General features: G+C 42.3%; 1 protein-coding gene across 3 annotated transcripts in view; it reads left to right on the top strand.

Annotated features, from left to right (window-relative positions):
* Positions 1-13,311, top strand: part of LOC123632791 (putative ankyrin repeat domain-containing protein 19) — a 48,190-nt gene that overhangs the window by 23,542 nt on the left and 11,337 nt on the right. For 2 of the 3 annotated variants that reach the window (XM_045543463.1, XM_045543461.1), the window contains 3 exons: positions 3,736-3,766; positions 5,619-5,711; positions 6,529-6,577. In XM_045543463.1, the coding sequence (XP_045399419.1) occupies positions 3,736-3,766; positions 5,619-5,711; positions 6,529-6,577 (173 nt within the window). Of the gene's footprint in view, positions 1-3,735; positions 3,767-5,618; positions 5,712-6,528; positions 6,578-8,438; positions 8,489-13,311 lie in introns of those variants that run through there. The other variant, XM_045543464.1, reaches the window with a different exon arrangement.

Here is a 13,311-nt window from a genome sequence, read left to right as displayed (position 1 = left end):
TATCTTACATATTTTTATTCTAACGTGGTCTCATTATTATCGACCTCATCCCAAATAAATTGAAACTGCATGAGATATATTTACTTTGTTAAAACAAGATATATATTCTTCTATCTGCCAGATAGCTATCATGATAACAGTAATTTTATTAGAATAGGATACCCTGTTACCATTAGGCAAAAGATTACCATAGTCAGTATTCCAACAGACTTGCTTTGGGCTCAACAAATTGTAATAAAAGTACACAAACATTTCACAATAGCAAAAATGGTACTATTCTCCCTAGGTGTGGCAACTTAAGCACCTGCTAATCTGAAGTGTACGAGACACCTTTAATTTAGTATGTCTTTATGAAAGAGCCTTTATAAGTTAGGTTTTGCAAGTTGCAGTAGACAATGATAGATGTAGTTTCAGTCCTTAGGGTTCTCATAATAAAATAGAGCTGTCCTAGGAAGTAATGTCTGTGGTTTTTCAACAGAATTGTCAAAAATCATTTTCATTCATTTATTTTCTTGACCAGTTGACAAATAACGCTCAAGAGTCTTTTAGGCAATAAGCATTTTTGTTATGTTACCAAATATAAATGTCTAAGAAATACACTCAGAAGCTTTATATTTTTATTGTCATTTTTATTATTTATTACTTTATTCAGTGCTTACTATGTGTCTGATGCCCTCTGTGAGGTCATAACTACCATTTCTAATGTACTTACCATGTTACATATGTGCCAGACAGTTTAAGTCCATGGCAAGGAATTCATGCTTTAAAAAATTGGGTAACATGTCAGGTAAGCATGCCAGGTAGAGCGACAGAAGAATGATGCTTGGCAGAAGGAACAGCTGACAAGATTGCATGTTTGGCAGAAGGATCAGCAAGTGCAAAATCTGAGATGCATGACTGAACTTTGCAGGGTGTGTGAGCAGTTCAGTTTTGCTTGTGCAAAAAGCATAAAATTGTAATGGTTGGGAATGAGATGAACACTTAGCTAAGACAAGATTGTGGAAGACTTTTTAATGCTTCCACACTAAAAAGTAGAAATGGAGAGATCTTATTTTTTTGGCCATGGGAAATTTCTCAGGTTGAATGCATTTGGCTGCAAATAATGGATGACCTAAGGAACAGAGGCTGAAACAATAGGAACCAAGTTGTTTTGGTGGTTCAGTAATGCCACCGGGATCCAATTTGTTGTCCCTCTTTCAAGGGTGCTCTTGGCACTGTTGTGCTTATGGCTCCTTTCCTGGTTGGCTCATTAGCACCAGTTCCAAACACAATGTTCTTACAAGATAGTATCTAAAGGTGGGAAGGGCTGCGTTTCTTCATATGTTTTTTGTAACTCGGGAGAAAAGTGGGAAGGATGCAGTGGTCTCCCTGTAACATTTTATCAGGTGGGTCACACCATATGCTCATTTTTAAATCAGTCACTGGGAAACAGATGTAATTACTGTGATTAGCTTAGAATAATTATTTCTCTTTTTGGAGCCAGGGAGGGGTATTAAGATGATAAATATTGAAATAGAATTGTGTTTCTCCAGCAAGAGACAAGAAGGAATGGCTACTGGGTAGGGAGCCATTAAAGTTTGTTGTAGTGATTCATTGAAGAATATTGAACAGGGGAGTCTTAAGGTGGGATTTCAGTTTTAGGGCATTTTGTATATGGTCTAAATCAGGCATGGGCAAGCTTTGTCTGTAAAGGATCTAGTATTAAATATTTGAGGCTGTGTTATCGCTTTCACATCTACTCAACCCTGCCATTGTAGTGTGAAAGCAGTCATAGAAAATATGTAAGCAGATGGGCATGACTGTGCTCCAGTAACATTTTGTTTTACAAACCATATGGCATATGCATAGAGAAGAGCAGCAGTTCACCAAGGAAGATGAACACTTTTCTATAAATGTTGAATTTAATGGATATTCATATAGAGTCTTTTTAGTGTTTTCCAGACTCCCAGAAGGAAAGCCAGTCTTCAGAGTAAGTCACATTGTTTATACGAAGAGTTTTTAGGCACAGTGTGCCGCTCTTTTCACTTAGGGAATAGTGGGAATCCTCCCAAAGCCAATGTCCCGGATCCCAGCCATGGGCCAGCCTTGCAAGCAGGCCTTTCTAAGGATGGCAGTCTCATCCTTGCTGTATAAAATCTGTTCTGCACAGCAGTTACACCCCAACTTAATTTTTAGTGGTTTTAAAATTTTATTTAATAGCAGATAATATAATGATATAGCATAACATGGTGGTTGTTTTAGTTGCATGATCCATATTAAGTTGCAATGCTGTTTACTTGTTTTTTTTTTGTTTTTTTTTTTACTGTTAATGAATGTTTAACAGATATTTGTGCATAAGTTACTATGGCAATGCAGGCACTTAAAACAGGGGATGTGATATTATGAAATATATATGTGGTCTTTGATCTGGTTTCCTGGCATACAACTCCTAAAATTTTTGTACTCTCCAAAGTGATTATCTTTTTGTGTGTGAAGGATTGACTGATGGCTGGCAGCCACCAGGTAGCTGCAGGATGGAGGCTGGTCATCACAGACCAAGGCATGATTAGGGGGCTGGGACTTCCACCCTACCTCCAACCTCCAGGGAGGAGAGTGGGGCTGAAGATAATGTGATCTTCAATGGCCCATGATTTAATTTGTCATATCTCTGTAATGAAGCTTTCATAAATAGCCAAGGAGTGAGTTCAGAGAGCTTCCAGATAGCTGAATATGTGGAAGTTGTTCTAGGGCGGTGCCCCAGGAGGGTATGGAATTGCTCTACCCCTTCCCCCATACCTTATCATATGCATCTCTTCATCCATATCTTTTGCAACATGTTTGCCTGAGTTCTGTGAGCCATTCTGACAAATTAGTGGAACCCAAAGAGGGTATTACAGGAACCTGGACTTGAATCTGATCATTTAGAAGTTCTGGAGGCCCACATTTGTTACTGGTGTGGGAAAAAGCCAGCCTTGGGAACTGAGCCCCAACCTGTGGGATCTGAAGATAGTGATGGAACTGAATTAGAGGACTCTCAACAGGTGTCTCCAGCAGAATGAATTGCTTGATTGTTCATGGGGAGCCCCTGAACCACCACCACATTTGGTCAAAGAAGTCCTTTGTGTTGATAATTGCTGTTGTGGTGTGAGAACATATAGCAGCAAGGGGGACTGCTGTATACTCTGTGATTACATCTCCCAGTCTGTTAGTCCAGAAATCATGCTGTTTAAGTTTGACACTGTCTTCTTACAATACTGACTCTGCTAGTGAGACCATTTTCTGTCACTGTGGTAGGTTTCAGTTGGGATTATGATGATTGTACACAGCGGTTCACCTGTAGGTATCAAATTTTGAAAAATTCCAGTCTCCCTTGCATTTGATAAATCAAAGGAGGGGAGGCAACTGTTACTAATGTATTGATTGCCTACCAATAGTATCAATAATATTAATACTAGTATAGTCCTCAGGTATGACCCCAAAAGAATCCTTTGTAACAAAGCATGAGTCTTTTTCTTATTTTGGTCCAAAATCTAAAACATATACAAAAGTGTGCATTAATTATTTATGTTTTGTGAAGGTGGAGCCTTGCTGTGTCACTCAGGCTGGTCTTATTTCCGAACCCTTCAAAGGATCCTCTTGCCCCAGCCTCTCGAGTAGCTGAACTTATAGGCACATAACACCATGCTCTTGTATGCTTTTAATATTCTATATTTGTCTGTTGTTGATTTAAAAATACTTTGCTTTTTTTTTAAATAGTGGATGGAATTTCTGAAGACTCTACAATCAGGTAGGATTTTGCAGATTTAAAAAAATTGTATGATAACTAAGGGAATGCAGAGAAAATAACCTAACTTTTCAGTGTTCTATTCTGGGCTGCAGGCCACATTATGTGCTTAACATTTCATATCTTCTATAGTCATCACAACTGCTTCTCAAAGAATCCATGCTATTACTTTTTACTGATTAAGTAACTGTGGTTCCAAGAAGTTAATTAATTGCTCCATGATCCCATAGTTTGATTATCAGCCTGACTGGCTCCCAAATGTGTTTGCTTGTCCTTTAGCATAGATCAAGAGAAACCTGTGCAGTATTGCATCAAGGTACAGGTACAAATTAGATCAATTTAGAAAGTCAGATTTAGTTATATATTAATTCTCATCAAGAGTTCTTCTTAGAAATCTGGTTATTCCAAGAGCATGTCCTGATGTATTTGAGAATGACAGTGGTCCTTCCTTTTAACATCAAAGGTTTTAGGGCAGATCTCACTTCACTGTGGTTGTAGGACGATAGGTTTTACATAAGCAAGACCAGGCAAGTCCTAGAGAGGAATTGTTTTACTTTAAGTGAAGGTTATCTACATATACGCTATGTTATGTTAATTATTTATCAGCTATTTAGAAGTTCTTTCTAATTGATTTTTCTACTTAATGACTTACCAGTTTAGTTTTCCCATTAGGCTGGTATCCTTGCCTAATCCCATGAACGTGTTTTTTTTTTTTTTTCCTAGAATCTTTTTTTCTCCCATGATTTTCTATAATTTTGTCTTAATATTTTTTTACTTTCTACTTTGCATTTCTTGGTTTTTTATTGTTTTTTTTTTTCCTGTTAAATATTCCCTACTTTTCTAAACAGAGAATGCAAAGCACATAGAAATTCATGATTTTAAGGAATCTTAGGGACTAATAAACATGTCCTCTGGTACTTTAATCTGTGTTTAACATCCTGGTCAAGTAGTTGTTTAGATAGCATACCTGAAACTTTTTACTTTGGTAAATAACAAAGGATTGAAACCCAAGATATTTAAGTGATTTATTTGGATATAGTCAGAGGCAGAAATGAGATTTGAACTCATGTTTCTTCTTTCAAGCCCAGTACTGTTCCTTTTTTCTCATCCTGTAGGTGAGTGTTTTAGTAATAGAAATGGAGAGTAGATCTAGGGAACCCAATGGAAGAGAATAAGAATGAAATTAGCTGCTGAACCCAGTGGCAGTGGATAAGAGTGGAATTAGCATTGGAAGGCCAATTTTGAAGAAGAACAATGCTGGGTTGGAGAGAAATACAGGTTTAAGAAAAGAGATCAGAATATTGGGGCTTCTGACAAGTGTGATAAAGACAAATCATATGAATGAATGAGAAAGGATGTTGGGATTTATCTAGAAAGGCACATTAAAATAGAGGGTTTGAGGGAGTTCTGAACAGGTTGCTGTGTTTTTGTTTGTTTAATTGGAGGAACTGGCAAACTTGAAATTTCTGTCAAAAGATGTTAAAAGAATTTGAGCCACTGGGAAGAGTCTCTGTAGCAGATAGGAATGTGGTATCATCTACTTCCACTCCAACCTACACAGGGGTGGCTTACAGCCCCTTGAGGACTAGGGGGCTAGCGGTTGCTGAATTACATAGGTCTGTGGCCCATGGCACGTGTCCCTTCACCTCTGTCCTTTTTCCCAGTTCACTGATGTCTTTCCCATGTACATGCAGAGTAGAGAAGGGGTAAGATTTGCCGGGAAATCAGTCATGGAGCTGGGGTAGCTGGTAATGTGCCTATCCTGGGAGAGGATGACTGAGACTCGTTTAGCCTGCTTATCAGGATGAGGGAAATAGAGGGTTTCTGCTCTTGGTCATTTGAGCCTATTTTTCAGGAACCTGTGCTGTATTAGACTGAAGATTAAAAGTTTGAAGACTGCCATGGAGTCCTCCAGAAGAAGGACCTGGAATCAGGAGCCCATAAGAAGGTACTTAGATAGTACTTTGGGAAATAGAAGTATGACTACCAGGATTCTCCTTTTCCAGTAGTCTCTCTCCTTGAGTATCTGAGTGTCTATGAAGGTTTTTAAAGGCTTGCTAGTTTATGTAGACCTGAATAAGGAATGACCTGTATGGGCAAAATAATCGGGTAATATAATTTTTAATTTTGTACTTTTTCTTGGAAGAATATCCCCAATAACAACATATAATTTTTTTTTACTTTTGTACATTTGTCTTTCAAACATTTCAGATGTTTCCTGGAACTCCCTGTATGGTTTTAGAGTAAAGGGGAGATATAGGGCCTTCTTAGGTGCTTTCCTTCCTGAAGAAGCAAGCCTCCCGATTTTCTGAGTTACACAGATTAGTCTTTGAAACAGAGACATGTAATGGAGAAGGGACAGCAGATTTTTCTACCTTGTTTCAGGTTATCAGGTTTCTTCCAGTTCAGGTAAGAAGAGTCATGTCAGTCACTAAGTTAACAGACAATTTGTGAAGACATATTATACTTGGGATTTGCTAATATATTGGCTGTCGATATCTCTTATGAAGCTAAAAGTAAGTCTTCATTGACTACTTCATAGACTGTGAGAGGTGGAGACAGAAGTAAGTAACTAGAATATTTCTTAAAACAGAGACCAAATTTTACTAATAATTATTTCAAGAAACATCATTTAATATCTAGATAGCTGACCTTTCATGTTGTTTTATTTTTTCTGGGTGAGTGCACCTAGATAGAACCCTGTAGATGTTTTTATTTTAAGGCGATAACCTCATTTATTTTTGTTGTATATTTTTTCTCTAAAGGATGTCCACCTACCCGACTATTGATGATTTAAGCAGTGTCGATACCAAGGTAAAGTGGTTTCTTGTGAAATTAATTTTACTACTCTGAATCTCCTTTTGTATAGTATATTCTCTTAAAATTTAGCAGTGGTTTACATATGACTTTATAATAGAAAATTGGTCAGAGAAAACCATTCTACATAAGTTTGATGAAACCCTTGTGTTACCTCTGACCTGTTATCTTCCTCTTGACCTCTTCCCAATGGAGTGTAGGGAGTTCGGTCCCCCAGCTTAAGATTCAAGCTTGTGGACTGTACTTGTGGGTATGAATCCACTGCTCCTTACTAGCTTGAGATGGAAGGAACTGTGTTTAGCTATGGGGTTGTTCCTGCTGTCATTGCTTTTAGTTTGTGTGGAGGAGCCAGTTACTGAGGTAATCCTTTGTGCCCATGGTAGGCTCTGGTCCACCAGGTGGGGTATACGAATGCCTTAAGCTTTGGGAGGGGCCGTTAGCTTCCAGGTGTTGCTTGGACCCTGCTCCCTCCTTAAGTAGGGGGAGGAGCAAGATGGATCACAGCTGGGGTGCAATAGCCTGGTTGTGTGGGCTTCCATGGGGCTCAGAGTTTGCTTATTTGGCCATTAGGGGGAGCCACTGATACAGAGTTGAGAGTTGTCTCTGGAAGATTAGAGGGCTGCTCCTGATGGCAGGTGCCTACTCATGTGATTGCTGAGGCCTCTGGCCAGATTTTCCATTCTTATCTACAAACCTGGTCACTTTTCCCTCTGATCGGTCCGCTTTTGTTTCCTCTCCACCCAAGGTGGGCTCTCAAGCTTCCCCACAGTTTGTGTATCTGGCCTGTTGGCATGTGTCTCTGCACATCACTGATAGATAGGGGGATCTCCAATTGTACACTGCTTTTCTGCCACTAGACCCCAACCCAAGGTGGGTGGGCCTCTCTACCCCCCAAAGTCACCACTAAAGTGATGCTCCCACTGGGAGAATAATGGCAGCTAAAGGAAATTTTGGTTCAAGCTTAACTCTCTATTAAAGTGAGTGGGGATAGGGACGGTTGCTCTGATTCAGCCTGTGGCACTCAAGGCATTTGGTTTCCATAGGAACCAGTACTTATGCAAATTGCATCCCAATGACACAGCCAACTCCAATATGGCACTTCTCAGTGGGGAAGGGGGCATGGGGCTCACCCATAGAACCCTGCTCTCTTGTGCTCCTCCACACCCTCCCAATGGGCATGGGTTCTCACTTGCCACCTGAACTTAGGACTGGATCTCTCCCCCATGGCCCCTGCCCTTCTGTCTGCACAATTAGCAGCTGAACACACCAAGCACCTGTAGGCAGCAAGATCACAAACTGAGGGCTGTGGGTGGAAAAGTGCCCCTGGCACTGAAGCATGTTACTGAGCACAGAGAACTCCAGGGCTGCTATGGTTTGGGGAAGGGGCTGTGGACTTCCTGCACCACTCTGAAGTTTGGAGTGGCACCTGTCTGTCTGCCTCTCTGAGCCCTGGTGGCAGCTCTGCTGACCCAGGCAGGCTGAGCTTGGAATGGGGTCTGGGAGTGCGCTTCTCTGGCTCAAGGCAGGCTCAGCTGGGAGTGTGTTGTTGTGTGGAACCAAGTCACTCAGTACAAGGTGCTTTGGTGGTTACTATGGTGTGGGTGCAGCCTCATGGCTAGGAGTTGCTTGAGCCAAAATTACTTCCTGTGATGCCAGGAGTCGGGGAGTGCAGAGGAGATGGCATCTGCATGCAGAGATGCCAACTCCCTTGTCTCTTCTGGCACTCCCCTATTGGATGAGAACCCTGCATCTCATTGCTGCCCTGAGGCCTCTGGGTGGGGGAGGGGAAAAGAAAACCCTTACCATTTCCCTGGGCTCCAGGACATGCCAGTAACTCCCTTCTATCTTCCTCTCTCAGTAACTCAGTTCTTCTTGGTGGTGTTCCTGGACTCCAGTGGTATCTATCCCTGAAGTCTACTTCCAAGCGGTAATCACTCTCTGCTCTCAGTCCAATCCTCAACTGTTCTGCTGGGATGGTCCAGCAAGCTTTTTCTCTAGTCAGCTACTTTGGCTTTCTCCCCAAGGACTCCTATGACTCTTATGTTAGGCCTTTTACAGAATCCCATATTTCTTGTAGGCTTTGCTTGTTCCTCTTGCTTATCTGCTCCATCTCTTGACTGACTTGTTCAATTAAAAAGTGTTGTCTTCAAGTACTGAGAATCTTTCCTCTGCCTGATCTAACCTATGCTTAAGGTCTTCCACTGTGTTTTGTAATTCCTTGAATGATTTTTTCATTTCCAGAAATTGTGTTTGATTTTTTTCTTTAATATTTCAGTCTCTTTGGTGTTTTTTTTAATTCATTTTTTGCATTGTTTTGGTTCTTTCTTTGTGTTGGGTTTCCTTGTTATCTTGTATTTCGTTGAGCTTCCTTATAATCCACATTCAAAATTCTTTATGTGTCATTTCAATATTCTAGTTTTGGTTGTTACCCATTGCCAGAGATGTGGTGTCCCCTTTTGGGGGTGTCCTTTTGCTTTGATTCTTCATATTTCTGGAGTTCTGTCTCATATTCCTTCTCATCTGGAGCAGATATTGCTTCTTACTTTTGGATTTTCTTTTGTTTAGAGAATGACATGCCCAGTTTATTCTCTGAAACAGTAGGTGGTGCTTGGAGGTGAGCATCAATTACAGCCCATATGATGAGTCAGTAAATGCAGTAAGAAGATGTACAAATTGACTTCACTGTTAGTAGGTGGTGCTTGCCAGAAGGAACAAGCTGCAATGCTTTTTTGGGGGGTCACGTGACCAGGTCTAGTCCCTCAAGAAAAGCACTCTCATGCCCCCAGTGGTTGGATGAACCCTGGGACTTCCAAGTGTGCCCTTACTTTCCACCACAGCAGTTGTGGGTGGGGGAGTGAGGGTGGGCATGTTTGGCTTGGGTGGTGAACTTGCCATCAAGATGAAAAATGCTATTAACAAGGGTTGAAGATCTGCTCCCTACCTCTGGACAAAGCTGCCAGGGAGGGGCTCAAGTGGCCCCATTCAACCAGAAAGTCTGTGTGAGGAGGCAGGGCTATCTGAGTCCCTCAATCTGGCAGTCTAGAGCATGCCTCACTCCTTTCCACCCTCCTTTATTACATGGTTTCTCCCAGGCCTCTGCCATTAGGCCCTCAAACCAGCCAAGGTCCCCTACAACTGTTGTGCAAGCCAGGATGTTCCCTTCCCAGGATCCTGGCCTCAGCTGGAAGTGCGGTCCTCCCATGTAAGACGGGGTGCCCTTAGAGCACACTACATCTAGGACCCCCACTGCACTCTCCTCTTTGTCTGTCCCTGCAGGCACCCACATTTCATGACACTTATTCTCAAATATTTCTTCTGTGCCTCTGGGCAATACGATTGAGACCTGGGCATACATGATCTGGTGTGTGGGCCCATCCCTGGGATCCAGTTCTTGACTATACCAGGGATGTGGATGCTGTTCCCAAGTCATCCATGGGGTACCGAAGCTGATTCTCTGTCCCCCCACCTTTGGTAGTTCCATGCTTTACTGGAGTTGCTGGGGAAATATCACCAGGGATGGCTAGCAGACAGGGAGCTCATGGTCTGTGTTACCCCTCTCTCCACTGCAGGACCAATAAGGAAAAGTGTGAACCCTGTTTCCTGTAGAGGCCTCCATGTGGTGGCCCAATTGTTTCTCTTGGCAGCGATGGGTTGGGGAGGGAAAGGAGAGAAGAAGAGTTTGGCTGGAGGAAATCCACTCTGGTCATCTCCAGCCCTCTCTCCAGGAGGCAGTCTGTCCAGAATGATGGGGTATCAGATTCATGCAGATCACCTGGGACCCACAGGACCCCTGTGGCTCCTGTAGTCTGGGACAAAGTTGAGCAATGTCTATGTGGGAGTGAGTAATATGGAACCTGAGGAGTTGAAGCCCCCTAGGGAGGACAAAGGTGTCTGGTGGTAGAGAAGAAATATGACACCTACTGTCCAGCTCAGATCTGTGGGGTGTTGTTGGAATACAGAATTAAGAGACATGGAAAGTTTCAAGAGTTTTTCAGGGCTTTGCTTGAAGGAAACTGAGCATATTAGTTCACATTCCAGAAGCTGCTTAGCAACAGGGGAGGCATTCCACTGACCAGGGGTGACTGCAAGGCTATGCTTGTCTCGAGGCCTGCAGGCCAGCACCTGGAGCTTGTGTAAGGCGGAGCTCGGCATAGGGTCACAGGTTAAGGAAGTGATCAAAGGATGCCAGCCCAGCAGGCACCTGTAGCTAAAGCTAATTAGCCTCATGGACAATTCCTGCTTCGCTCTTGACCACATGTCTCAGTTAATGACAAACTAGATAAAGAAATACATGGTCTGTATATTTCTGTTTTAGCTTTATGGCTAATTGGTAATTTTATCTTTAACTTGTATACTCAGCTAGGTCTATTCTTAACTTAGTGCTTAAGAAGTTTATCTCAGAAAAATTTTGTAACCATTTGCTCACGTAGATAGAATTAATTAAAGGATCTCTTGAAACCTTTGGGGAGCCTTTAAACCTAAATGAATGATCTGTACACATATATCTGTAACCGCTAACAGCTAATTGTTGTACCAATAAATACTGATGCAGGATTTCACTCAGTGACTCCTGGCTCACGGGAATGCTGGAGGACCTCTGCCTCCCCCATCATTTTAAACTACACTTTGTCTCTATCTCTATTATTTCCAAATGTCTTGCAAGGATCCTGCTTGGAACCTGTATTTCTTGGAGAATAGCTGACTCCCAGAAGGGCGGGAGGTGTCCTGGGAGGCTGGGAGCCTGGTTTCCTGTTTTTAAGAAGCTCCTTGCTCACTGGTGGCAACATTCTCTGGGCTTAGTTGGGCAGAAGGATGCTCCAGCAGCTCTGGAGCCCACCGACAGTCTGAGATGTGAGGGAGGGGGATGTTAACTCCTCCTCCACCTACCCTTCTTGTAGGTTTCCAAGACTCTCATGGCTTAATCCCCACTGATGCCTTTCTCCTTCCAGTTGTGTTTTGCAGCCTCTTCCTGTGGAGTCTCCTGTAGGTTCAGAAACCCTTCCTTTAGACTGTCACTCAATCTGTGTTCGTTTGTCTGTTTGTTCTTTCTCTTTCATCTAAAGCTCCTCCTTCTTACAGAGATGCTCTGGCTAGTGGTGCCTCTGGTTCACCATCTTGCAGTTATTTATTTTAAACTTCTTGATCTGGGCTCCATTTAACATGAGCTTCTCGGGAAGGCTTTCCAGATATTCAAAGGAAATTGAGTGTTGTTAAGTAACTTGTTGGTTACTACAGGTGAATCAGCACAGGGGGAACCCCACGTCCAGTAATTATACGACGATTGCTAAATCCTTGTAGTACTGGCTTGGTGGAGTTGGGAATGATATAGGAGAATTTCCTGGATTATGAGGAAAATTTGTCATTCTCTTTCCTCACTCTGTGTGCTGAGTTGGTGGAGTTGGGGGAGGAGCAATGTGGGCACTCCCTCATGGTCATCATAGCTAAGACTTTGCTTAGGTCACACTGGACCCCAGCCAATCTCAACAAAAGCCCATGGTGACTGTTGCCTGGCTCCCTCTGATGTTTATGCTAGCCCAAGGGCTCTTCAGTCAGCAAGTTGTGAATCCTGCCAGGACTGGGTCTTTCCTTTAATAGCAGAGTGTATCTTTCGGGCTCAAGGTGATTCTAGGAGTGTAATTCATGGACTATGTTGTTAAATCCAGGGCCTTAGGAGTCTGCTATGTACTTAATTTTGCTGTTGGCATGCAAGTTGCAAAACAAAGTCTTCTGAATTTTTTCCTTTCCTTTCCCCAAATGGAAGAAGACTCTCCCTGAGCTGCACTGCCAGGGTTTGTGGGAAGGGTGACATAAGCACTGTCTTGGCCACCACCATTAGTGTATCTCTGGGTCATGTGTACCTCAAGCCCACTGGATCGGAGCCAGCACAGGCACAGGAACTACCCAAGGATGGTGTCCTTTGTGAAATCACTGCCTTACGAATTTATTTCAGGCCCCAGGCTGCTTTTTCTCAGCCAGTTGATGGACGTAGTCAGAACTAAGGTTTCAGGACAGAGAATTTCTCTTTGGCTGGGTGGGTCCAAATGCTCCCTCTGTGGGCACTGGCAGTATTCTGACCTGTGCTATGTTCCTCTGAAATTCAATACAAAGTCCCACAATCACTTCATTCTCTCTGACTCAGGGAAATGTATTCTTTGCTTGATGTGCTGGTGTGGCATTGCCTGCGGATGCAGGAGGGATAGTGTGCAAGGCTCTTTACTGCCCCAGTCAATGCCTCTTTCATTGATTGAATGTGAAACCTGGTACTGAGATCACTCACATGATTTTTGGTTTTCCTGAAGGTGCTTCCTTGCGTGTCTAGTTGTTGAATTTGGTGTTCATGTGGAGGGATGATTGCTGCAGGTTTCTATTTGGTCATCTTGCTCTTCTCAGATCTCCTACAGATGTCCTTTTTATAATATGACTTTCTTTTTCTTTTGGTATGTCTACTTTTAGTTCTTTGAGAAATCTCCATATAGTTTCCATAGAGATTGTTGTAATTTATTCTCCTACCAAAAGTGTATAAGCCTCTTCTTTTCACCACATCCCCACTAGCATCTATTGGTTTTGACTTTTTAATAACAACTATTCTGACAAGGGTAAGGTGGTATCGCATTGTGGTTTGGATTTGCATTTCTCTAATGAATAGTGATGTACAATGAATAGTGATGTGTTTTCATATGTTTATTAGTCATTTGTTTCTTTTCTTTGGAAAAATGTTCATTTATTTTGCC

This window comes from Lemur catta, chromosome 2 (assembly GCF_020740605.2).
Source record: "Lemur catta isolate mLemCat1 chromosome 2, mLemCat1.pri, whole genome shotgun sequence".
Classification (NCBI taxonomy): domain Eukaryota; kingdom Metazoa; phylum Chordata; class Mammalia; order Primates; family Lemuridae; genus Lemur; species Lemur catta.
The sequence above is the reverse complement of the archived record's forward strand: the minus strand, read 5'-3'. Positions and strand labels throughout refer to the sequence as shown.